Raw genomic sequence first — 26,539 nt, forward strand, 5'->3', positions numbered from 1 at the left:
GTATAAACCATACAAATAGTACTTTTTTGTACTATAAAATTTTCCAGTCGGGTGCACTAACTAGGATTCAAACAGTTTTTCTGTAGTAATAAACTAGTACAGAAGAGAAGCAATCAATAGGAAAGTTATTGCTGTGCCCAGTTCATGAGAATGAACTGAAATATATATGGAAACAAACTACTTGGGAGCAAGCTGAGGAAGAATAAAGAAGTTTTAGTCCTAGCTTTGATTTTACATACTCTGAGATACTCCTCTAAATTGTGGATGGTGACTGGTGTATCTTTTCCCCCTTTTTTCAGTTCTATATTAGGAAACCCAGGAAGTGTGAAGTCCAGCCCTAGGTCTTCCACTGAGCAGCCATTCATAGTCAGAGCCTCCAATGCATACTGTAGACTTTCTTTGGTCTAAAAAATTGGAAGTGAAAACCAGTGAGAACAATTAATTCACATTAACTTATCCAAAAGTTACAACTTCTAAAGCAGTTTTGACAAACATTTCTATAAGAATATTACTATTAATACTGTTACAGTACTCCTTACCTTCCTTCCATATTTTTCATACGTAACAGTAAACCAAGACAAGCCAAATAAACTAACTTAATGGACAAACTTGAAAGAGCCTAACAGTACACTTTTTTCTAGAAATTTTGGAATTACTTTTAACTTCTTGCATATTATTTATTTAGAAAATACTACTGCAAGAGAAGAAGATGTGTAATATGCTAAGGCTGTTAAGCTATGTTTTTTCCTTAGAATACTTAATAGCATTCATACTGACATTTTTCAGCTTTCATCCACCAGGTTTCAGGTTTTTCAAACTCTTGTTGGGAAATTAAAAGCAGTGATCAAGGAGAGAGAGTGAGACGGTCAGGTGAAGAGAAACAAAGGCCCACAAGCTTGCAATAACTTCACTAGTAACAAAGCACATGTACTGACTATAAATCAGGTTATTACCACCTACCATCTATTAACATTGGATGCTAGAAAGAGCATGCATGCCAAAGACCTTTTATCACTACTTCGCAACAGTAAATGGTACTATTTTCAGCTAAGAGTGGATAACCTCGAAAAATTAAGACTTTTCTGCATCCATGAAACAACCTGTATGCTCACATATGAAGCCAGTTTACACCAGTTCTGCATAAAGCTCTTCAGTGGGGGAGGAAAAAAACCCACAAAAGGCACTTCAAGAAAACCTGAAAGTTTGACTAAACCAACCAATAAAAAAGCCAAGCCTTTTGAATGTTCAAAAATCAAGGACAGATATTTTTTCCTCCATTATTAAAGTCGGTTAGCCTTTTCAAAGTGAACCAAAAAGAGAGGTTACCTTACGCAAACATCTGGCAGTTTTAGCCATTTCTAGCCTGTGTTTAATCATACAGAAGAATCCCATAATAAATTTCTAATGTTAGTCTACATTACAAAAAGACCATGTTATAATTGCTAGCCACTGATTTAATAACATTAAAACTATTCCTTTTATTAGAATGAAGTCATTATCACTATCACCATCAGTATTAAGCACTATCATACAGTCTCAGTTACGGCTACTTCATAAAATCCAAACATATGTGAAGATGCACTCTTCCAGTTTAGGGTTGCTTTCCCACCTGTGTTTTGTCCTGTTCAAGTCTTTTCTTTTGTCTTACAATATCTTCAAGGTGATATATTGATTTGGCTACTACTGGATCAATACTGAACAAGTCATGTGATGTCAAGGAAGTTTCCTGTCGTAGCATCCATTTATAAAAAGGAAGTCCAAGAGGAAGGTCCACCTGGAAATCAAAACATTTTTTAGTATTGAACTGTCCTCCAAAACTGTATCTTTTGCTATTTTATCTTGACTAGATCTAGAATACTATTTACCAAGTCTCAGTTCTGCCGCACACCAAAACGCCGTGTCTGAGTGTTTTTACCTGAGAAATTTACAGTGGAGAAAACACAACTGACTGCCTAGTGCATATACATTAGAGCAATCAGCAAGCTAGCAGCTGGAATAATAATGAACCCAAAATGATCTTGAAAGACTGGAAAGAGATTGCAACACATGGCAGTCAATGGCTTTTCCTTTTTTCACTATGGTCTCAAAAGCCACTATAAAGATCTTCAACATACACTACCCTTTACCCCCTCAAAAGTTCAGCTGCATCCCTCTCCCCCCACCCCACCCAAACTGCTAGAGCTGAAAATAATTCCATGCAACTCTTAATGTTATTTTTTCCCCCAACACAGTCAGAACTAGAATTTTCATTTAACCCTTCAGAATCACATTTTCCATTTTATTCTCACCAGTCTAAAATCCATGATTGCCTTGGCCATTAGTTTTCCCAGAAAGCGGAACTTCATTTTAACTTTTGCAATGTGAGCTGGCTTGGCTGTTCTACCAAAAGGAAGTGCAAAAAGGCCTTGAAGGTTATGGATGTACTTGGTACCTTCCTGGCTTCCTGTTGAGGAAAAAAGAAAAAAAAAGTTCAATACATACACTGCTAGTTTCATTCCAGATGCAAGTCTGAAAGCAGCTATCAGATAACCATAACCTAAAGCTTCTTATAAAATTACCCCCCCCCCCAAAAAACCCCAAAACACACAACAAAAAAAAAAACCAAAAAAAAACCCCAAAACCCAAAAAAACAACCCACCCACAAAAAAAACCCTCAAAAATTATCACACACTATCATGAAGCACATTATCTGACCACAAACTGAGGTGCTCTTTCAATCAAAGCCATTCACATAATTAAAGTCAACTTAGAATCAATTCAATACTAGATCAATATTGATAGTTTAGGTAGTAAAACATTTACCTTTTGGATTGGCTAAAGTCACTTCTTCTCCCCTCCAAAGGCCTAAGTCTGCTCTCTGTAGTTCCTGAGATACAAGTGCATAGAACTCTAGCGTGGGGCCTAGGCCTGTGCCAACCTTCAGGGGGAGGGAGGGTGTGGGGAGAGGAAGGGGAATGAGATAAATAAATGAGTCCATTAGGTCAGTTTGAATATCAAAATCTTTACTTAAGTCTGAGAAATATAGTACACTATTGGCTATAAAGAAGACTGCATTGCAAAAAACATCTAGAGAACCTAGCTACACCAACATTTACAATACGACTGAGACAGCTTAGAAAGACCACATATCAGAGGGAATAATAGTGGAATAAAAGTATTAACCACCTAATGATCATATTATAGAGGAAACACACACAGCTGTTTGCTTAGAGTTAGGAGAAAAGTGTGCTCTGTAGAATAAGACTGATTATGAAATTTAGTATATCAGAAAAGAGTTTCTCCTATCAACTAAAAGTCACAACCAAGTGGATTAGGGATAATTAATAGATAAAATTTTGTGGCACCAGCAATGGGAAGGACCAAAAGTCTGACCAAGTCATTCTAGGAAAGCTGTAGCTTTTTGTATTAATCTTCAATAAAAAGGGGTTAAATTAGACTGCATTGATATTACTTACTTCATTCTCATACTGGATTTCCAACATGGCTCTTGAACTGCCTAGATCCTGCATCACAGATTCTGCCTGTTTCAACAGCTCATCTCTGTTCACAGTGCGCTACACATTAGAGAAGTTTTAAGTAGTGAAATTATGTCTTTAAGTCCCAGCTCCCAAGGCAGTTACAACAGGAAAAAAATTAGTTATGCAATTTTTTCCACCCCACGCTAATAGTTCCACAGTTCAACAATTTGTAAGTTTATACTTTGATAAAATAATTCTTGCTTCTATATGAAAACTGACTAGAATTAAAGTGTTCAATATAAAATAAAAAAACCAATGCCTTACATTTGTATAGTATCAGTACATCAGTATAACTAATAGGTACTAGTCTTGCCAAGAATCTGGCAGTAAGACTATAATGTAACAGAGAAGTGTTGTCACGTGATGCTACATACCTCGAACTAATATATGGAGAAGAAAACACAGAATAAAGATGCCGAAATCCAGCAACCTAAAGGAATAATCTTATACCCTGCCCTTGCAGATTCTCTAGTAAGGAAAGTAGCAGGTTTAAAAAAACAAAACAAAAAAACCACACAAAAAAACCAAAACAACCCCCCCCACACACACAACCCACAAACAACCAACAAATGCAAAACAAAGAAACCCTACAGCCACACCCACCCACCCCCAGCACTGGGATTTCTACATGTTGGAAGCTATATTCTAGCTGAACTAGATTCTCATGTTTCTTGTGTTTTTCCCCCAGAGATATTCAAGACCATATGGCAGATTTACACCATACAGGAGACCTTAGTTTAAGATGACATCTCTGCAGACTCAAGGCAGACACCCAAGACTCCCTCAATTTAAAAGTCACAGCTTAGTTTTATTATGTTGTGACAGGAGGTTTAATACTCTCCCAGAATACAAGGACAATGTTTTTGTTTATTCAGGTAACATTTAAGGGTCTAAATCCTATTGCTTCTGAAATTCTACATAAAGCAAAAATGGAGGTTTACAAGCTAATATATGGAAACAACACTAATGTAACCTAAAACTTAAAGTTCATTCTTGGAGTACAGTTTCAGAAATTATGTGATGACGACAATTCAAAAGGAAGCAGGATGTGAGGAAGTGTAGCATATGCTAGCCCCTTCTGACACCTAGTGGCAGACACCTAGAAGACATTGTGCTTTCTACTCGGGGGCTTTTAAATTGATAAAAACAAACCTCATCTTCATCGGTATACTACAAAACCCGAAGTTTTACAAGTAAATCTTGCTCACAATGATATTCTTAAAGACGATATGAAAATAAACAGATCATTCATTCTATTTTTAAATAAAATATACCTACTTTTTTCCTGTCCAGTCGCGGTGCCACTCTGCTATCCTGAGAATCTGATTGATTGATTTCTGGATTAGTATCCAGTAGTCTTTGCATGGCTCGATCACGATCAAAAGCAGTAACATAAAACAGCATTTGACGCGTATCAAATGGAAAGAAAAATGGGCTGTAAAGAGCATTGGATTAGTTAGCTGGTTCCAACTGGCATCTATGACTATAGTTTAGTTTAAAACACGATAGAAAGGTAGTACGCCTGAAATTGGTGCTTAAACACTGTGGTGAAAGCAGCCTCCAAATGAAGCCTTCCAGAACACACTTTTAGTTAAAATGCTTAAGAGCAAGATTCTAGAAACAGAATTTAATATAAGAAGGAACCACAAAAAATGCCAGAAAATTTCAACTCTTCCAGAAAAATAACTCAAAATACTTGAATGCCTTGGCTATGCAAAGTTTATATCAGAAAATAAATACTATTTTACTTGTGCACACCTGGTTTACAATTAGTAAATCTAACTTAGATAAAAGATTTTAACAAGGTGGCTCAACCTCCCATGGTAGGGGGGGTTGGGGGAGGGGGGTAGAACCTGCCTACGCAGCAGCACCAGCATTCTACCTTCCACCATTTTCAAAAAGCACTTCAACTAGTCCGTGAAAGACTACCAGAGAAACTTATTTGAATTTATAAGTTCTACTATTCTTGAAGGCATGTGCACATTAACACTGTAGTCCTCCACTGACATTTAAGTGAAAAGGCAGTTTTACAGAAAAAATACAGCTACAGATGTTTGTATAATATGCATTCATACTCATTTGTTATCTAGAATGTTTATGAAGAAATTTAGAGACCTTATTTTAAAAATGAAAAACCAAGTAGTTTCTCTAGAGTACGTATTTCCAGTCAATTGTCACCAATGCTTCTTTAATTAACGTGCTTGAAAAACCCAAAACGTCAACTCTGTTTTCTCACTGTTTCAAGTACAAGAGTTTTAAAGCTTACACTGTGTATCAACATACTACAAAGTACTATGAATATAGCTTTATTAAAATTATTTATAATATTTTTCAGTAATTATAGAGATATTTTTTCTTTGTACTATATTGAATATGCTAAGATAAATGTAGTGGTATGACAAAAATGCCATTAAACAGTTTAACAGGAGAAAAAAGATCTGAATATTCAAGTACTACTATTTCAATAAGAAAACTTGGAATGACTCAAACTCCTGTAAGAAGTGGTCTGAACTTTGCAGCTAGTTTATCCCTCCATATTTGGTTTAAACTATGCAATATAGGTGTAAACATTCATCTAAGTGTCTTAGCAAAACTTCTGTGAATACATTCTACTGTCCCCTAGCACTTTCAAAAGCCTTGTAACATATGATGCACCTGGGCTGCCCAGCCAAAAGGCCTACTGAACTTAAATTAGAAATACTATATATACAGTAAGTCATTCATACCATGTTTTTCCAAGTTCTGTCAGCCAAGTTGGTATGTTTCCTGTCATAATTACCAAAGGATCCTGGAGCTGCCTGTTTGCTTTTGCTGTCAGTTTACTGTTGATAAACTCTGAGGTTGGAATTATCTCCTTGCAGATTGCATTCTGTGTTAAAAAAACAATGTACTTCTAGTTAAAGAAATGCTAGAAGGAATACCAAGCTTTTGTGAAGAGGTTTTTTTATGCTTCTAATTTGCTTATCACAAGAAAAAAAAAAAACTTCCATTGCCACTTTGGTCATACAGAGTTTAAGCCATGAAAAAAAGACTGAGTAGATTTTTACTACTCATTTTCTTTTCAGGAATGATGTTGTTCTTTGAACTTAAGGAAAGAAAAAGCACGGCAAATGTGTTTATAGTGTGTTAAAGGAAATATGATTGACTATAAGAATTTATAGCCTTCATCTTACCAGAAGTTAGAGAAATAGATAGGGGGAAATGATAGTATTTGCTTTATTCTGTCTTGGGGGGGGGGCAGGGGCAGCAGACAGGGGAAGAAGGCTATATTAAGGTGTTTCGGGGCAGAGCTGCCTATATCAAGTATGAAAATGATTTTAAAAGTGCTCTACTCACATCATACAAGTAATACCAGTATCGACTGATAGCATGTAAAACTCTCAAAAGAAGAATAACATCTAATGAGGGATCTTCAAATGTTATGTTTTCAGGTGGAGTAGATATGAGGTAAACTTCTAGAGGATTTAATACCGAAGGGCATACACCATCTAGCAGGAAAAAAGAGTATGTTACCGAAACAAATCAATTATAAGTCTTCCCTCCCAAGATTATTAGGAGCCTAGGTAGTATTAGTCACGGCATTCACTTTACTACAACAGTTTAGTTACATAATTCAGTAAGCATCTTTAGTTTTAATACACATAATATATACTTACTTTTCTTATACTATGCTTGCTTTAAAAGAAACACTATGGTGTCTCTAAACACTTTTCTTCCCCATCCTTTAAGAAGTTTCACAAACCTAACATACTACTAGCAAGGTAACACACTCACCATGCCACAATTCATCATGCTTTTTAGAATTTCTAGGGGAGGTTTTTGTGGGAGCAGTTTGTGCTCTTCCTCTTTTACCACCAACACAGTCCTTATTACCATCTTCATCCTCTCGCACAGGTTTGTACCTAGAAAGTAAAAGTTAAAAACATTTTTGTGAAATAACAACTTACATGGAAACAAAAGCAGTTATAAAATGCTAGTTACTTAAAAGACAGTTAAACACAGACAGACAAGAACAATGCATTTGGACATGATCCAGCCTTTGAAGCTAGCCCCTGAGTAGCAAAGTACATCATGGAGGAGAAAAAGTCAGGGACCCTCCAGCTCCATGAACTGGAAGGAGAGAAGCAGAAGGTATAGGCAAAAAAACAAAGTAGGTTTTTTGCTTTTGAATAACGTATTTAAATATTAGAAAGAAAAAGACACTGCTGAATGTTAAAATGTTTGGCACAATTGTAGGTCAATACCACTCCTTGCAAAGTATGGCCAGAGAATACATATACCAGTACAGCAATCAACTATGAAAACCAGTATGAAGTTGACCATTACTTGTAGACTGCAGACACATTCTCTATTGTTTGTGGTTAGTTACATAACACTAAGAATTATTTCCCTCCATCTATCAGGTGTCATTTAAGATTCCCCATTTCTTGTTCAAGTTCACTCATGAGTTAGAAAGGATGTCAGTAGCTAACAATGAACTCCTCCTAAGATTTAAGTATCTCGATCACATCAGGAAATTCAAAGCTTCAGTTGTTCCCCCCCACCTCCAAAAAAGACAGCTATATTCAAATTTTCTTTATGTGTATACATCTAGGAAACTGAGGAAGTTGTCCCCTGATTTCTCTAGCAAACTTACCAAATGGTATGTGTTTTTGTCCAAATCCCAGCTCTTCCTAATGGGTTGCTCTCATCATCTGTAGACTCCCTCTCCTCTTCGGCTTGCAAACTGTACTGCCTAACTGCTTGATACACAGTCATATTATATGGCAGCAAGTGATCTCCAATGTAAAATTGCAGTCTGTGTCTCACATTCCCTGAATTTAAGAATTGAGCAGCCTGAACAAAACAAAAAAGCCACAGACGTTAGGAAACTTGTTGCTAGCTTTTCTTTAAGCCTCTTCCCACACTGTTCCCTCCCCTTGCCCCCAGAGCAAAAGCTTACCAAAGATTCATCTATTTCTTCATCTGACCCATCATCATCACTATCCTCATCATCTTCTCTAACTCTTCCATAGCCTGAGGCAAGAGAGGAGAAAGACGTCCTCATTTGTTTTCACATGAAATGTAGCAAAGCTTTCATATTCTGACTTTTATGAACTCCACCGTTCAAAACAGTTCCAAAACACATCAGTTAAAGTAAGGTTCAGACACGTTAGAACAAGTTTCAGTATCAACATCTGGCATCAAAAATGCCAAGTTACAGCCAATCTAACAGTCAACTAGATTATACTTCTGTTAGTACTTAGACTGAACTGTTTACAACAGGAAAAAGTTTGTCCCAGAAAAGGGAAGATTCTCTGCAGCTTCAGTCTCCTCCACTGTGAACAAGGTACATTTATAGGTACCTCCCATTTGTCTTCAGTACAATCCTCACTGGCTTTTACAGACTCTACACTGCTGACAGTAGTGACTATACCAAGAAGCAAAACACATGTGACTGTATAATATATATACCTCGAACTACAAGGTATCTTTCAATGGCTTGTACCAAAGCCAGAGGATCAATCTTCACAGGTCCACCTTTCCACTGTTTCACATTAGCACAGTCTGGATGTCTTTGCAGTTGGCATTTTAATTGATGTGTATTGAAGAATTTTAAAGCTTGGGATCCTCTGTTAAGAGAAAAACTCAAAATAATTTGTGAAAAAAGTTGCTACACAAAGAATCTAGTAACCATAATTGCATTTAAAAAAATGCATTAAAATAGACTTGTACATGCATTTACAAACTCACTTGTTCAGAGTATTATTTCTCAGCCTATTTCTCTAAAACTAAGCTATTAAGATTTGGATAAACATATTAAAAATTTTATTCTACAAGAACAACCAGAATCCAAGTTGTACAAAATCTGATGTCCAGTGGAAGCTACACGGATTAAGAGAAAGTCCAGCCTGACGACTGATTACAATATGGCCTATACTGACCATTTTTGAGGTCTGAAGTTGTTCAGTGGTCAGCTGATGCCACATGAAATTTAGAGCTGTGTTCACCTGCAGTGCAGTAAGGATCAGAACCAGGGTGGGTAATGCAAGTACCCATATCCATTCATATGTTCTTTAGTAAGGACCTAAAGAGATAACCTGAAAGCTCCTCTGCTTTTTCTTGCCAAGTATAGTTTATATACATGTTCCATCTCACCAAACTATTAATACCCAAGCTAGTCATTTTTATACACAAACCTCTTATCTTGGACTGCTTCTATTTCCAGGTGCTAGTGAAAGACTACCATATCTTAATGCCTCAAAATCCTCATTGACATAATCCACAGTAAGACTAGCAGTCAAACAAAGCTGCAGTAGTCTGGCTTCCCATGTTTAATATGCTATCAAAAAGAATAGCAGAATTTTGCTTTTATGATTCACAACTTCTGTAGTTATACCACTTTTAACAGAAATAGTGCGTATTAGGAAGCATTGTAAGATTACAGAGCACATACTGTTTGCAAAAGCCAGTATCAAGACAATTAATTCCTTCAAGTATTAGAAATCTCTGTATTGTATGCATTCCCATGGATTTTAACAGTTTCACAAAAACAGGTACTGAATTTTAATGTAAGTTAGGTTAATGCTATAGTGTGAGGCTCCAATACATCTACTATAATAGATGTTGTGTCACAATTAGTGATACAAAAAATCCACACTATCTTACTACCCAAGAGACAGAAGATTTTTGGCATTTCAAGCTTCAAAGAACAGTTTTCAAAAATTCATTTTCAATGCTCCTCCACTCCTAATGTCTACATAGTCATAAGAATATGTCTATCATCAAACTGAGGTTTTAGCCAGCACCAGTAGGTACTTTCAAAACTTACATGCAACTTATAATGAAATAGACTTACTAACTGCTATACACTGGATGAAAAATAGTGTTGATGTATTAAAGCACAGAAAAGAGATTGTAGATATAGGTCTTCAGTAAGTCACATTTGTTACTTAACACACAAATAACAAGTTGGATTCCAAATTTAATCTATCTTAAGACACAAGGCAGGTCTACAGTTACTTTAAACTATGTTGACAGCCAACAGTTATCACTCAATTATAATCCTAGAGAACAGAACCTATCTGAATAACAAAGTTGAGCGCTGTAATACAAACTCTCACCAGTTTAATTACTTCACTACAAAATATCAGTGTCTCAGCAATAATAGATTATTTCTTTCCAGCGTTTTTTACATGGGGACAAGGAAGACATTTGAGTTTTTAAAGCTTAAATTTAGAGATTGCATTTAAAATTACACATCACCCCCAATCTAAGTGAGAGAAGTTTCAAGATAGCAAGCAAGCATTTGGTTAAACATTCAATCTTCCACTGAATAAAAAAAAAGCCAACTGTGTAACTGCTTTTGTCTTTAATAGGGTCAGAAGCTTCCATTACCTCTTGGAACTTTTAGCATTGAAACGAGTTTTGGAAAACAAAAGCTTCCAACAAAACTGTTACCTGAGCATTAATCCTTACCTGCTCCCTGTTCCATTTCCACTAGGGAAGTCATGTACTTTGACAGGAAACTGTTCCATCTGACTGAGGCAATTGTTCATTTTATGGACTAACGCCAACAAAGGTGCATTTTCTAATGGCTCTAATCTTCCAAGGGGTTCTTCTCCAGGAAGCTGAAATATAATCCAGTCTTTTAGTTATGTGCTTGAATTAATCCATCTTAAAACAATTTATACCACAAGTTGTTTAAGGAAAACAAAAAAGGAAGTGAACCACTGCTCTCACTTAAACTAGCAGTATCAGGATGATACGATGACACATAAGTTCATGAAAGACCTGTTTCAAAGAATGCACTCTTCTCTCCTGGTTTCAACCAAAGAGCCCTACAGATTTTAAGCATTCACTTTAACCATGAGCAATAAACTTCACGGAAGCAGTAGTTACCTACTTTCCTCTCTTCCACTTTAAATTTCTTCCTTTAAAAACAGGACAATCTAGTTTCTTGCAGTATTTAGGACTAAATAGAGCAAGTGATAAGATTACTATCCAAAGTCTTTCCATATCAACTTCTTAAAAGTCAGGAACAACTTTTAAGTTGTTCAAGACTCAGACAATTGGCCGTTTGGGAATTTTTTTCCACTCTTGAGTGGAATTTTCTGTAATTACAGGGTATTCTAAAAAGTTCACGACCTGTAAAGACACCGAACCACGTGGAAGTTGTAGTGTTATACAGCTTAGCCATGAACAAAACATTCTTTCCATACTCCATGTTTAAGTCAAGCTCATTGCTGAACCTCTCGGATGGTCAGGTAAGTACAATTTGAGAGAAAGACAACTAAGAATGACAAAAGAATAAACAAGAAAACTTACTGGAGAAGAAAAAAATACATGAAGAAATCTTTTCAATCTGATATCCCTGCTTACAGCATCTTTCTCACTTTTAGATGTCAAATAAAGCAGCAGTTGTTTAACAAACCCACTATGCTGGATTTCAAATGAGGAGACGTCAGACTCCGAGACAATGCTACGGATTTCTACAAGGCACTCTGTTCCACCATCCACCTGAAAAATATGAAGGTAGTATTTTACTACCCAGGTATTAAGGGCTTAAGAAATACTGGTTTTCCTCCTACTGCATGGAACAGCTCTAAAGGGAGAGAAAAAAGGAAAAGTCTGGAGTGTATAGTAACTCAATACATGCAATGATAGGACAAATAATGTGAGGATAAGCAATTTCTCTGTTCAGGAGGAGACATTACAGGCAACATCTACATTTTCCCCATTTTAAGAGAAATGCAAGGCCCCATTTCTGTCTTATGCAATGTAAAGATAAGCTTCAACCAAATGTTTTTTTTTAAAAATAAAAATTAAGAAATCCCTCAGATTGGTATATATTTCACATGATATCTGTGTGGGAGAGAGGAAGAATGAAAGTTTCGTATTTTAATGATTGCTTAAAATCAAAGCACAGAACATAACTCAGCTGTTCAGCTACTTTAGAAGTTACAGGTTTAGACCATCTATCAAGGATCACAACTGTTTCAGAAGCAAGGCTCAAGTTCTTGAGATTCTAGCAGATCTGGCCCAATCTGTATTTATTCTATCCTTTCAACAAAATGCTACTGTCCTTTTATCCTCCCCTCACCCCCAAAGTTCTTACTACAAACTGTGGTGTTCTTTAGGTATGAAGTCAATCCCTAACACTTAACTGTAAAATTTTTAAATTTGAAATAAAATGGTAAGTGACACATTGCTAGGAATCAAGAATACACTTGTTAATACTCGTCATTTATCATCAGTGATATACATCAGAGCTTATATACCAATTCTAAAACAAATCCCAAACAAACCATTGCAAGTTAAGAAACACTGTATCATCATTTAAGATCACAAAAACTATGCTTAAAATATTTGCCATACTATCTGAAATGGTCAGCTTCCATTTAGCTTCCTCCTAAATACTTCTACTGCTTCCATTCCCAATCCCACTCCAAGCAAGCCTGCCATTTCTAACCTGGAGGTTGAGTTGTTCAGTTGCAGTGCAAAGTCTCTGTAATACATTTAGTGCAGGATTGCTTCCATCCATGTTTTCAGAACTAAAATAACGTTCTACAAATTTATGGGCTTGCTCCTTAATCCAGCCCTTAATTTTTTCTCTGTAAAGAAGCACATAAAAGGCATTCAGCCACACTTAGCATTTGCATACTCCATTATGACAAGTAAACACAGCCAGAGTATCATTTTCCCCATGTTTAATAGCAATCACAGCCAAAACCCCTTCCCTCTTACTCCAACACAGTACAGGTCTATTCTCTACAAATTACTTCTTGCACCATTTTTCCCAATTATCCAATTTTTCCGCACCATACTACTTTAAATTATTAAGAGGTTATTTTCTCTACCTTAATTTCTTGATTCTTCTTCCAGAGTTATTTTAACAGTGGTTAAGCTCAAACTTCTTTGATAGGTCATACTTAATCACCTGATGGCTTATCATAAGAAAGTAGCTACGCTTCAAAGTCAACACCATATTACAAGTACTTTGACTTTTTGTGTGTGTACCTGTTATTGGAAATGGTATCCTTGGAAGCAGCCCTTGCAAGACCACTTACTCCTGCTGTTCGTGCTGGTTCAATATTGTTACTGTTGGACTGTGTGCTTAATCTTCCCCATGTTTTAGGATTTAAACTTGCCAAGAAAGAAGATTTAGGAGATTGAGTAGTTGTAGGGCTTTTAGCTGGAGGAGGCACAGACAAAATTAAGAGAATCAATAAAATTTATTACAGCTAGCACTTCTGACAGCTTATAAGCTTACTTTTAAACTTAAAAGGAGACAGAGTATCACGTTTTAAGAATTATTTACCTTGATTGTCTACTTTGTCATCATCTCTTGGAGGAGAGTATTTTGGCCTCCTTGGCCCTCGTTTTGGCAGTCTTTTTCTCTTTAGAACATCGCTCAGTCGTCTGTCCAAATTTAAAATAAAGTAACATGTTTCCATCTACCATATTCATATACATACCCATCTCTCAGTTTAAGATGCATCTGCCAGCTATTTCCTCAAGAATTGAGCAAGAGTTCCATCCCATAACAAGGAGGGCACAAGGGAAGAATGAGCTCTGGGAGAATGGGCCTCAACTCTCTTTTAATTGGAAGGACAAAGTGACTACTCCATCCAGAAAGAAGGGGTTTTGCTTGCTGTCACCTTTCTACTATGGGCAGCCAAATATGGCCAGAAGTGCCACTAAAAGGTTCTCATAATTTTCATATTTTTATTTGTGTAACCATCTGGTTATTAATTTGAATAAAATTAAAAAGAAAAAAATAATCCATAAATCTCTACTGAATAAACAGCAAAAGACACTAGAAATTTGACCTGCCTCCCCTATTAAAGCCCAAAAAACCACTTTTTCAACAATTTATGTAGTTACTACTCACCAACCCCCACACTTCCCAAGTTCACGTATTTCAATTCTGGTTTAAAGTGAGGTTTCCTTATTATGCCAATATATTAAGACAAACATTTCACCTTTAAAACAAAGGCAAACTGTGTAACACTGAAATAGTTTATTCCTACAAGAGATTTTAATTCTACAAGTGTTCAAATGGTTGCATTCCAACAAAATAACTTAAGGATTTTTCTTCCTCCAGTCTCCAGCAGAAAGGAACCATGCACCACAGCTATCATTTCTCTGAAAGAATCACTCTGTTCTCAAGAGTTACATGAGAGTACAGCTGTTGATCTTGGCATTCTCCAGCCTCTCACTAAACAGCAGATTGTTTCATACCGTTACATTGTAACTATCAGGTCACTAGTCTTTCCTCCAGGCCCCCCCAAACATTTCATACAAAATGAATCAAAACTACCATTGATAGCTTCAACACCACTCCATTTTATTTCCTTCCAGGAAAGTACCACAGCAAAATGCAGATGATACTGTAGCAGCCCACGTCAGTCAAGACATAAAAAAAAACCAAACCCAAAACAAAAAACCCAAACCAAAACCACAGCAACAAAATCACCACCACCAAAAAAACCCCAAAACCTCAACAGATTGTTTTTTCACAGCAACACGCACACTTACCCCTGTGGGCTCAGATCCAAAGAATCCTCCCGGCTGTGTTGTAAACTGGGAGAGCCCAAATCTGCAGCTGCATTACTGGCAGCAGTGGCTGTTCCAGTACTTATTGTTGTAGTGGTACCCAGCGTTCCTGATCCATTAGTGCATACTTTTGGTGGGCTTGTTAGCAAAGCCTCCGACTCTGCTAAATTTTTCACTTGGTGCATCACCCCTTTGCAAAAGAAGAAATCTTTGCTTGGTGGGTTGGTTTGGTTGTGGAGGGTTTTTTGTGGGGGGTGGCAGGGACAAACATGTTTGAAAAGATTGAAGGCTGTTACATGAAACTCTGTTTTGATTATGGCAGCACTGGCTCACCCCACCCATCAATGCTAAGTTAGTTTTAAAAGCAGTTCAATCCTTTCTCTTCAAAAAGTTAATCTACACAGTTAAAAAAATAATAATAACAACAGCAGCACAAACTGTAGCTAAAGAAACCCCCAAATCCCCAGTGGATTACAACTTCCTGCCAAAGATTTGTTAGTTTTGTCTGATAAGACTACCCATGTAATTTCAGCAAGCCATCTTCAGCCAGAATTTAAGTTCACTAGCATCTGTAATAAGCCTGTACAAACTTGTTCCAGATTCAGAAGAAACAAGCTTGTCTCCTCCAGAGTCTTGGTCAGCTCCACCCTAGTCATATGAAGATATATTGTATGGATTTGCCTTTATTATTCAAGAACAATATTAACTTTTTACAGCTTGAGGGGGATGAAGCAGGGGGTAAAGGACATGGATTCTCCACACACACATGCTTTAAAAAACTAAATAAGGAAGTGAAAAGAAAAAAAAAAACAAGCAATATTTACCTTCTCTTCTGAAGTAAACACTAAAAATATCAGGTAACTTTTGCATTAAAATCTCTGCCATCTGCAGGGCTCCAACTACTATCTTAAGGTCTTGACTTGACAGCATGGAGGCAATATGACTAAAACAGATAATTTATTAGAATTAGGTTCGCCTTTTCATTTTTTGCCCTTTTTTTTTTTTAAAAAAAAAGTCAAGCCAGTTCATGTTGCACATATACTATTAGAGCCTGAAAGCAAACAAATTTCATTGTGCTTTCGTAAAAGCTATAAATAAAAGGACTGATAAAGTCCTCTTCCCACCTAAATCACTTTTACCAAGTTTTAACATGTGGCATAAAAGAAAAGAGTTTTCTTCCTTTAAAGAACATAGTGCTGTGGAACTTGGTACTGCCTTTGATAAACCAGTCAGTTTATTTTCTAATTGCATCCTTTTATCTAGATCCCTAACTTTATGGTATAACATGTCTGAGAGGTTTCATGAACAGAACTTGCCAGTTGAATGCCATGAGAGTCTGTTATGGTTCACATCGTATTACCTCAAAAGTAATTTTTCTTGCCTTCAGAAAAACTTATAGGCAAGTTTTAGAAATCAGGAAAACAGTAAACGTTAATATTAGACACTACTAGCACACACAGCCATATAGGTAATCGAAGTTTCTAATAAGAACACTTAAGAGTTGGCACCTACTGCAAAATTTAAGATGCAAGAAATTCCTGAAGAGCTGGCAGCCTCAACTTTTGGAAAATAAATAAATAATAACTTAAAAGTATAATTTTTCCCCTAAAAAAGACGATTCAAAGTAGTAATCACAAGTTTGAGTTGTAAGCTCAAAATTAGTTTCATTCACAACAGTTAATGAACCCACCTTGAAACAGCATGGTTTTTCAGCACATCCTTCAGAAGTTCAGCATCAGCAAAATAGATTATCCTAAGAATTGCTCTAAGGCACTTGTGTCTAACAGCAGGTCCAGCTGAAGAACTATATACCTCATAAAGAACACCAAACAATGTTTTGATAAAGGATTTTGCCAGTTCTGGATCCTCTTTCATTAGTTGTGCTCGAGCATCATCCTTCTTCAATTCTGAATGTCCACCTGTGAGAAATTGTGCACCAAATCACTACAGAGTTCTTTGTACCTCTGCTCTGATGATCACTTTCTTTTGTTAAAGCTGAATTAGTTTAGCTCTTGAATTGAAAAGATATAATTAAAGAACCAGAAGTCAAACTGATGGCAAGAGCATAGGTACAAATCCTCCTCTTTCAAGGAGTCAAATCTTTTTTCTTTATTTTTCTTATTTATTTCTGTACGGTAGTAATAAGGCCTCACACAGTCTTCGTTAAATAAAAGAGCTGTATGAACAAAACTGTTTCAGAAAGTCCCAGGTCAGGAACACCCTCAGTTCCCCCCCAAAGTAATGCATTTTCAGTTCCCAGGAAAAGTTTACACGTTAAAAAGAATACATTTCAATAGTTTGAGTTTTGTTGTAAAGTTGTCTTCATTCACGTAAATCAGAGTAGTCTGGTGTTTCACAGAAACCATAAGAAATACATTAGCTAAGTAGCAGACTGTTGCATAACCCAGCATAAATTAGTCATAGAGACACCAGGTGTCTCCTAGGCTGTACTTACTAGTGTTTGTATTGGCTAAAGGGTTTGGTTTTCGCTGAATGGCACGTGCTGTTCCAGTATCCTCATTTATTTGCTGCATAGAGTTAAAATCAATAGTATAGACACGCCCAAGTGTAGACAGGCTTATCTCATCCTCACCAACCTGATGAGCTGCCTAAAAACAAGGAAGAAGTTAAAGTTAGGAAATCCCTAACAAATAAGAATCTATATGAAAGGTGAAGAGAGGGGCAACACAGTAGGAAAAACAACGACCGACAGAAATATAATACAAACAATGATTAAGCCGTTCACCCATTACTGAATACCAAAACAGCACAATATTACAGCAGGAGGTTTGAGGAAACTCATGTGTTGCTTACTCAGGAAGAATAAGGCTGATATTTTCAAAGCTGTACAAGAAAGGACTCAGTCCCCTATACAACCACACAGGTATTTAGAAAACATCACCACACAAGCACGCGGAATTGCTACCTCTATTATTCGACTATCAATCCTGTTATAGGGATGCCAGAGACCCCTGTCATCTCGCCATTGCCATATTGCACCATCTGTATTTTGCGCATTTCCTTTCTTCAGCATAGTATCAACAGCAAAGATTCCCTCTTTTGGCAGGCAAGGCATCAGTTCACTGTAAAGAACATTAAAACAGTATTTTACTAGAAGTATACAATGAAGTCCATCTAAGCTGAAAACTGCCTTCATTTTTGAGAAGTTAAGAACTTCAACATACCAACCAGACCCAAAAGCTAGGACTGCATAACTTACCAGATAAGAGAAGTAAGCTCATAAAGTTCTTGAGGACTTCGTGGAACAAGGTCAATTTGTTCTTGACAACTCCCATTTGAGGCTCCGCAAAGGAGGAAGTGAAGCGTTTCTGCAATATCTATACAAATTATTATTAATGAGATTGCCTATATCAAAATATGGATTCCATTTGGTGTTGGACACCATGCAGAAGAGATAGCTGCTGCCCAAAGCAAACAGAGTAGACAGTAAGACAACAGCCATCTCTGAACATTTTAAGAAATGTGTTTGTTCTCAGGTCTGAGGTTTGTGGGGTTTTGGGTTTTTTTTCAGGACATCTCGGGGGGGAAATATCTCTCAATAATACAGGGCACAGAAGAAAACAGGGGAACATACAGGGCAGTGGAAGTGACAAGTCAAAATTTACAAGATGCAAAGAAGAAAACGAGTGAGAACTAAGACAGCTACACAACAGTTACTTTTCTTAATGTTTTCCCTTAGAAAAAGACCTTAAATCACATATTTCCTCCACCTGATAAAGATTACAAAAACAATTATTCAACATGTGTTGGAATGAGACTAACTTGTACCTTGTGCAGCTAATACAGACTCAAAATTAGGCGAGCATTCCAGTGACAACAGCTGGAGACAGGAAAGGGGAGAAAAACCCCTCAGGAAGAAAAGAAACTTTCAACAACATTAACTAAATTCTGTATCCCAGGGGAATCATATTAAGAGCGAAAAATAGAAAGAACACAGTATTTGTATAATCAAGTGCACAGAGTTCCACACAGACTGTAGGCATTAACTTAATTAGGTCCCCCAGAATATGAAAGAGTAAGAACTTACTTTGCTTCATAAGTTGAACTGCAAGTGTAGGGCAATTGGAGCACATTAAGGAAAACATGCGCACCACCATGATGAACATTCCTGAGCTCAGGATAGGAGGCGTCACTACCAAGAGTTGCTGGATATTTGTTAACAAGTCCTTGGAAGCAACCTGCTGGAGCAAGTTCTTCAGGAGGGAACAGTAAAATTGAAAATGTTAGTCTGACTTTGAAAGGTAAGCCCTTAGAAGAAACAGAGAGGGAAGCAGGAAATAAAAATCCTCTCCCTTACCTCCTCATGCTGGAAGTTGTCCACTAGCCGTGCAAAACAGAGACAAGTGCTTTCAACAGACTTTTTGTCCTATTATAAAAAAAATAAAGTATTTGTTTGAATTAAAGTATTTTAACTTGCATTAGGTTATCCTGTCATTTTGAGGCATTCATAAAATTTCTCCAAAAAGGCCAGCTGAATCACATTTTACAGAATATTACAGCTCTGAATTTTGAATTTATTGATACAGTCCAAGCTGACCTTCTGAGATGGCTGTGCTCCTGCATGTTCCCTGGGAAACACCTCACACTTGCAACATAAAATACCTTAAGAGATGAATAAATAGATCGACAATATCCTTTTTGGATTCTACAAGGAGGAAATGAAAGGGAAGAGAGCTACAACGCCAAAGCAACAGAGATATAGATAATAAGCAGGAGTGAAGGCTACTGTTCTACAGACTACATGAAGCCTGATTTTTGTATCATGCAGTACAGCCAAGACAGCAAATCCAAAGACACCAAAATAGTAAAGATTGCTCTAAAGATAGCTCTAGTTAAAAGTTCATTGAAACACTCAAAAAAGTTCATCTGAACATAATAAAACACTTGTACTGGAAGAGTGGTTGAACACTGGAAGAGGTTGCCCGGAGAGCTTAAGTCTCCATCCCTTGAGATATTTAAAACAAACAAAAAAACCACTTAGTTATCTAGTACTAAGCCCCTGCTTGTAAAGTCCCTTCCAACCTCAACTATTCTGTTAAGAGCTAACTCAAGATTTTTTTTTTTCCCCAGAAAAATTCCACTTCAACATTTCTTGAAATCTTACTTTTGTGGGCTGTAGCTTCTCTTCACAGAGCAGGAGTTAGTACTTGTCCCTACTAATGCTGAGAATGGGGTTTCCTGTTTCCAGAGCACCATCTAAAGCTGCCATTTGACTTCTGCGAAACTGCCTCAAAGATTCAGGTAGTGTCTCAGCAAGATGATGTTGGCAGAATTAAGAATAGCACAACAATGCACAAAAACGTTACCCGGAAGCTTCCATTTAGTTGCATTTGTTAAGGAACAGAATAATCTCTCCTTTTTCACCTCTTTAACAGGGATCTGCCAACCAAGCAGTATGTCCAAATCTCTTTTGGTGCAATAGTCATTTTGAGTGCTCATTTATGAGCATAGCAGCATTGCAGGATAGGCAGATCTTGGGAGCCCCATGATTTAGGATTCATCACTTCAAACTATTGTGCAAGAGTAGGAACTTCCTTTTTAAAGAGCCCTAAGCCCTCCCAAAAAGTCAAATCAGAAAAAAAACCCACAAAAATTGAAACTGAAGCTTTTCCAAGTTTGAAGTGGGAGGGAACCTTGCAACCCATTTGTTAAGATAAAAGAAAATAATGTTACCGGATTTCCTCTTACTAATGGGCAACAAGGACTACAAAGCCACTATTACTCATGCTCTGAGTTAAAGTATCTCATTTATCTCATTTTACAAAATTAATAGGAGTGTCATGAACCCTTACAGCACGTTTACAAAAAACCAAAAGGTCCATATGCACATTAGAATATCACAACTTGACAGTATAGAGCTTTAAGGCAATTATCACATTGCAAAAGGCAAGTAATACACAGTAAAGAACTAGACATCTGGAGGCAACTTTATACTACTTTCAGGTCAAAATTAGAACTTATCGTTTTATAATAGCTTCTTACCTGATGGGTTAACCTTTGTGTAAGCAGTGGCAAAGAGTCTGCCACAAAGTGAAACTCATCAGGTGTTATACTCTGGCAGCAGTTGGCAGCAATAGCTAGTGCATTCCTCTGTGCATTTATACTGAAGAATTCCAGATACAGCAAACAGTCTGCCAACCCACCCTATAATAAAATAAACAAACATTTCCACTCTCAGTACTGCTAAAATCACAGGAACTTGTTTTCTTATTTCATCTTCACAGAAGATCACCGATATGTAGAACTGGTAGAGGTAGAAGTGCTTTCTTTTTTACTTACTGCCTGCAGAATGGCTTTACTATGCCTGCGTGATAACATCTCCAGGGCTGTAAGCGCCTGCTCTGCCACATCAATGCACTGAATAACTTGCAACTACAAGAAAACAAGAAAGCTGGTAAATCAATTTCTAAACCAGTTTGTAAAAATAATCTTCATTAACACCTGGACAGTTAGCCAGTACTAAGACACATATGCTAATGCAGCTGCACTGCTAGCTGTAATCAAGCTAGCCAATTTAAGGCTAGATCAGCTATATAGCTACTTCAAGAGTTAATCAGTCTGTGAAACTACACAGTATCTTTGCAATATCAATCAGACAAGAAGTTCCCAGTGAATCAGATAGTGCTTTTCAGTAAGGGTGTGAACAAAGAGTAAACCTGTTTTTAAAAGCTTCTCTTGCATTATGCATTATCTTGTAAGCTATGAAAAGAAACCATTATCTTAATGATATATCCTAAAGTTAAAACAAAAGATAAAATCCCCTCAGATTAGTTTAACACTGTTTTGATTTCGTTTTACCTTTTCCAAGAAGACAGGAATTGCATCTACCACTACAGCTGATGATCTCGGAAGTGCTTCCATCATATATGTTAAGGCCCGACATGCATGGTTCATCTATTAAATATACAGAGATTTGGTTTTAAGTTCAGATGATACATTTTTGTATCTCAAAGAATTTCTAAAACATTTCAAATCACTTACAATGTCAAAGTTGTGCTCCATCTGCAACAGTGTTATCTGTATTTTAAAAAAAGTATTGTTAGTTTAGTAAAAAGCATCTGGGTAACAACATAAAAAAGGGGCTCAAATCAGTATCATAGCTTTTGACTCAGGACTTGGAAAGTTGCTAAGAGTTTCAAAAGAGCCACTACCTGTTCTTGAGATATTAAAGAATTAATAGGACTATCAAAATTTAGCAAAACTCAAAAGCAAACAAGGAGAAACAGATACACATATGCACACATACATATAATATAAAATATAAATAAAGAATATTTAATTTAAGCAAGAGAGAGTGAAATATTATATCCTCCAAGAGAAATATGAGATTTAATCTTTACCAAAGCTGGTACAACACTCTTGACTGGAAATCCTCCTAAAGTTTCTTCATTTCCCATGACCAGCAGCTGGCACATCTCAATCACTGCCTGTAGTTGCTGACTTTCATCAGTGGCTTGGAGACCTTGTAAAAGTTGTTGGGCTTTAGAACCTAGATATCCAGAAAAAAAGATTAGGAAAGAAGATATTAGAAAACATGAGTGTTCAAGGGAACTGTTAATGCTATACTTCTGCCAGAGTAGAAGACCAGAGATAGTTTGTTTTCCTCTGTACTTGTAGTTTCACTTCCTTCCCCTGTCATAGAAAGGTGGGGATAGGAAAGGGAGGCAAAAATATCACTTCTGGCTGTCTTTCTAGTGCAGACTGGTCAGCACAGGGAATCCACCACACTGCTCACCATAGCCATCTTGCCAACCTACAGCAGGTACCAGAACCCACACCACTCCACCTTTATAAAGCAACAGACTTATCAACACACCCCCTGGATAATAAAGCACATGGAGTATCCATGAGACCCCATCCTTTTCTTGGCAGACAGTGTAACAGAAGCCAGAGTTAGACTAGAAGATATGCATCTTATCCAGCTGCATAATGCAGACATGGTGGAACAAGTCTAAGGACCCATGTTCTCACTGACACACTGTCTGAAAGAAATGCTTTCTGACTGAAACCTAAGACACTTTTGACAGTATAAACAACATACCTTAGAACGGACATCTACTAATAGTTTTAAAGCTAAAAGCTACCAAAAAACCCAAGGGGGTTGAAGAGGTCTTTTGTTAAGCAGCCCATCATGCAAAAGAAAAAGATAAGGAAGGGGTGAAAAGGCAAGAACCCTCCCTTCCCCACCTAGAAGGGAACATTAAGATGCCCCCCCCCCCAAAATAAAAGAAAAGAAATACGGCCAAAGCAAATTTCTCTTCCTTATAGGAAGACAAGCAAATTAATATTGTTGACCAGTGGTCTAGTACTATCATGACATACATGTTGGAGGTTTGTAAAATATTGTATTAAACTATGAAGCTAATACAAGTATCAGAATTTACTAGTGACTGAATTCTACTAGTCTGGAAGTGGAAAGAATTAAGTCAAATTAGACAAACTTTGCTTACTAGCTCCACTTCCAATTGTCCTGTGGAAGAGCTGCGACATCCGAGGACCAAGAGGGCCAAACAGGTGAGGAGGAAGACCCCTAGCCTCTAATAGAGCTAAAAGCAAACAGAGGATAACAGCCATTGTCAAAGCTTCTACACATAATTTTTTTTAAAAAGCTTAAATTCCATGATGCTGTAATTTAAGAATACTAGAATTTTGATGCTTTAAGAGGAGTTAGGATTAGATGACTGCAGCTACCTTGATTTCTAAAAAACACCAAAAAGATGACCTTCAGGGAACAAATAACTCGTTTTTATATGCATCAGAGAGCATTAAGGCCCTTTAAGAAGTCACCCACTGAGTTTCCAGAGTTATATATTTCACAGAAGAAATCTGGTCTAATAAATTGTTGTAAGTCTAGATCTAGACTAGCAGATACACCAGACTGTAGTTTCAAATCTGAACTCAAACTACATAAAACAGGTTAAGCTTATCTTCACATTTTCAGGAACCGAATGGCACTATTAATCTAAAAAAATGACACTGAAAAAAGTTCAAAGCTTTATTTGGTGATGAGGAGAGGGAAGAACTCTGCTAGATATTAGGGGTTTATTTGATTTTGTTTTTAAAAACTTTTTCAGTAGCGTTACTTAAGCTAGACTAAGTGGGTGTTTCTGATTTTTATTGTAGCAACCATGACTACTGCTGATCAATACAATATAAATTAATAGTAAAAACCAATTTAGCTCAATATTCCTAATGCATACCTATGCTTACTAAGGACTATAAACAACTGGTAGTGACACAGCACTCATTTCAACATTAAATATCCAGATTAACCAAAACGTGTAATTTGGAAGTAAGATCATGATCTCAGAACTCCTTGCAATGTAGTGGCAAAATCATTAAAACAGTTGCAGGACATGCAAACTGAGTTGATACCTGTCTGTACTCTCAGGTTTTGAGAAAGCTGAATCCTTTAGCCCAAGCACAAAAGCAAGCATTTTAAGAACATTTAGATTTTGTCTGGTCATCAAAGCTTACAGCAACGTGGCCATCAATGACAAGCACAAAAAAATGTTATCCAGAAGCAGGCAGAGTAACAGTAGGCCTAACCTGGCCTGTCAACTGAAAACATTCTTCCAAAGACTTGTTCTCATATTTGAGCTTACACACTTAAGAAGACTGAGTTGTCAATTCTCTCCCCTCACCTCCTCCTGAAAAATCATCAATAGCAGTGTATTATACCCCATGTAAATGAGTAAGGACACTATGCCACCCACTCCAGACATTATTTCCAAGTTCTTGCATCATTACTGAATTAAGGCTTGTAACTCCATACTTCGGAATTACTGTAAGCAAAGCAAAATGTTCACAGTCAGAGAAACAAAATACAGCCTTCCCACTACATATAACACAGAATTTGGGTAGGTATGGCTATTTATAGGCTGCAAACAAAAAATGAATGGTAAATTAATAACAACTTTTATACCTTGTAGTCTTCCCATCTCAGAATCATCTGACTCGCTTTCTCCAGAGGTTGTCATACCTACAGCCCCAGCAACAGAACTAGAAGCTAAAGAAATAAAATAGAGGTTAATGCAAGTTACAGTGCCTTTAAAGCTACAAAATTCATATCAATCCACCATCAAGGAAAGTGTCCACCATCAGAAGAGTGCTCTGCATTTAACATTGCCACCATCATACTTCTGGACAATTGTCATTTTCAATAGACCAGCCTACAGGTCTAATACTTTCCAAAAGCTCAAGAGAGAGGTTGTATCAACAAAAGATAATGGGGGGAGGGGGCATGGGGAGGAATACAGCTAGATCAGCAAATTACCTTTCAGACAGATTTACCTACATCCTTAGTAAATTTATGCTTTTCTTAATTGAGTGTTATGCTGCACTTTGTTTCCATTAATTTTGATTTTTGTACTGATGTAGCTAATTTTAGGTGAGCAACACTGGAGATTTTCTACAATCCAGCATAATCACTGGAAAGCTCATTTGAAGTCACTACTGATTAGGACCAGATGATAAAATTAAGTACCATTTAATAGGACTGTGCAAGTAAGAATATTTATCTTGGTTACAGATTTCTCCAGTACAGACATGCTTGCAATTTCAACAGAAAACTTGTAGAATATTTATGAGTAGTTACAAAAGAGCTTTTACAGGTAAATGCATGCCTTCTGTATTCTGAACAGTTTGATGTCTCTTCAGTTATCAGTACAGTAATTTATGTAGCATCAGCTGAACTTATATTCAAAAAAAAAAAAGGTAGATGCCTAAAAACTGAAGTCTACTTAATTGGACATAGTATGTACCAGATAAGCAAGAGGTCAGTTCAAAAGTAAAGGTCCCTCTCAAAAATCTTCCAGAATTATTTACCAGCTGTACCAGCTTAAGTAATTTCTCCCCAAACTTAATCTATTTAATTATTTTTAAATGCAAAGAAGTTTATATCAGGAACTATACTAAAAATGCTTCAGCTGAAATTTCTTACCTGCAGCTCCCTGGGGAGCCTCATCTGTACGTGCAGCTGAAGAGTTAACTCCATCCTGGTTGTTGTCAGGATCAGCCATCTTCTCCTGTCGACGAGCTTCAGCTGCTCCTCTTTTGCCCAGGCCAGAGCCTCGCCGACTAAAGATTCAAAACACAAAGTTTCAGACCTTACAAACTAAGACAAGAGATTTATTAATGTGAGATACTCTAAACCACATAACATTTATGTAGATCACTATCACAAAGTTGCAGAAACTAACAGATTCACATAAGAATCAGTCTTTATGAAATTATCCAACTCTTCTTTACCCTCCTTGCACCATACCACAGCAGTGATTTGTTTATACTAATGCATTATAGCTAGGTCCTTACATTATACCCTTCAAGACAAAGCAGTCTGCTAAAATATAATAGTCAAAATGAGCAAGAATAAAGTGACTGTTAGTTACAAACCACGTACACATTCAAGAAGTCTTATGACAGAATAACTATCTTTACAGGAAGTTCTGAACTACTAAAAG

The 26,539-nt window shown here is 36.9% G+C and overlaps 1 protein-coding gene across 9 annotated transcripts in view; it reads right to left on the reverse strand.

Annotated features, from left to right (window-relative positions):
• Positions 1-26,539, reverse strand: part of TRIP12 (thyroid hormone receptor interactor 12) — an 81,845-nt gene that overhangs the window by 8,876 nt on the left and 46,430 nt on the right. For 4 of the 9 annotated variants that reach the window (XM_010568316.1, XM_010568321.1, XM_010568317.1 and 1 more), the window contains 33 exons: positions 26,020-26,156; positions 25,003-25,086; positions 23,528-23,623; positions 22,418-22,566; positions 22,059-22,094; positions 21,876-21,971; positions 21,357-21,449; positions 21,060-21,221; positions 19,375-19,443; positions 19,105-19,270; positions 18,277-18,394; positions 17,983-18,139; positions 17,512-17,665; positions 16,747-16,975; positions 15,881-15,999; positions 15,039-15,246; positions 13,819-13,919; positions 13,518-13,692; positions 12,970-13,111; positions 11,826-12,017; positions 10,977-11,128; positions 8,973-9,145; positions 8,461-8,534; positions 8,155-8,354; positions 7,293-7,420; positions 6,855-7,006; positions 6,245-6,387; positions 4,797-4,953; positions 3,456-3,554; positions 2,803-2,917; positions 2,289-2,443; positions 1,610-1,774; positions 240-404 (listed from right to left, as the gene is read on the reverse strand). In XM_010568316.1, coding sequence (XP_010566618.1) covers positions 240-404; positions 1,610-1,774; positions 2,289-2,443; positions 2,803-2,917; positions 3,456-3,554; positions 4,797-4,953; positions 6,245-6,387; positions 6,855-7,006; positions 7,293-7,420; positions 8,155-8,354; positions 8,461-8,534; positions 8,973-9,145; positions 10,977-11,128; positions 11,826-12,017; positions 12,970-13,111; positions 13,518-13,692; positions 13,819-13,919; positions 15,039-15,246; positions 15,881-15,999; positions 16,747-16,975; positions 17,512-17,665; positions 17,983-18,139; positions 18,277-18,394; positions 19,105-19,270; positions 19,375-19,443; positions 21,060-21,221; positions 21,357-21,449; positions 21,876-21,971; positions 22,059-22,094; positions 22,418-22,566; positions 23,528-23,623; positions 25,003-25,086; positions 26,020-26,156 — 4,561 coding nt within the window. Of the gene's footprint in view, positions 1-239; positions 405-1,609; positions 1,775-2,288; positions 2,444-2,802; positions 2,918-3,455; positions 3,555-3,892; positions 3,987-4,796; positions 4,954-6,244; positions 6,388-6,854; positions 7,007-7,292; positions 7,421-8,154; positions 8,355-8,460; positions 8,535-8,972; positions 9,146-10,976; positions 11,129-11,825; positions 12,018-12,969; positions 13,112-13,517; positions 13,693-13,818; positions 13,920-15,038; positions 15,247-15,880; positions 16,000-16,746; positions 16,976-17,511; positions 17,666-17,982; positions 18,140-18,276; positions 18,395-19,104; positions 19,271-19,374; positions 19,444-21,059; positions 21,222-21,356; positions 21,450-21,875; positions 21,972-22,058; positions 22,095-22,417; positions 22,567-23,527; positions 23,624-25,002; positions 25,087-26,019; positions 26,157-26,539 lie in introns of those variants that run through there. The other 5 variants (XM_010568323.1, XM_010568320.1, XM_010568319.1 and 2 more) reach the window with 4 other exon arrangements.

Source organism: Haliaeetus leucocephalus, unplaced genomic scaffold, assembly GCF_000737465.1.
Source record: "Haliaeetus leucocephalus isolate CR32 unplaced genomic scaffold, Haliaeetus_leucocephalus-4.0 Scaffold240, whole genome shotgun sequence".
Classification (NCBI taxonomy): domain Eukaryota; kingdom Metazoa; phylum Chordata; class Aves; order Accipitriformes; family Accipitridae; genus Haliaeetus; species Haliaeetus leucocephalus.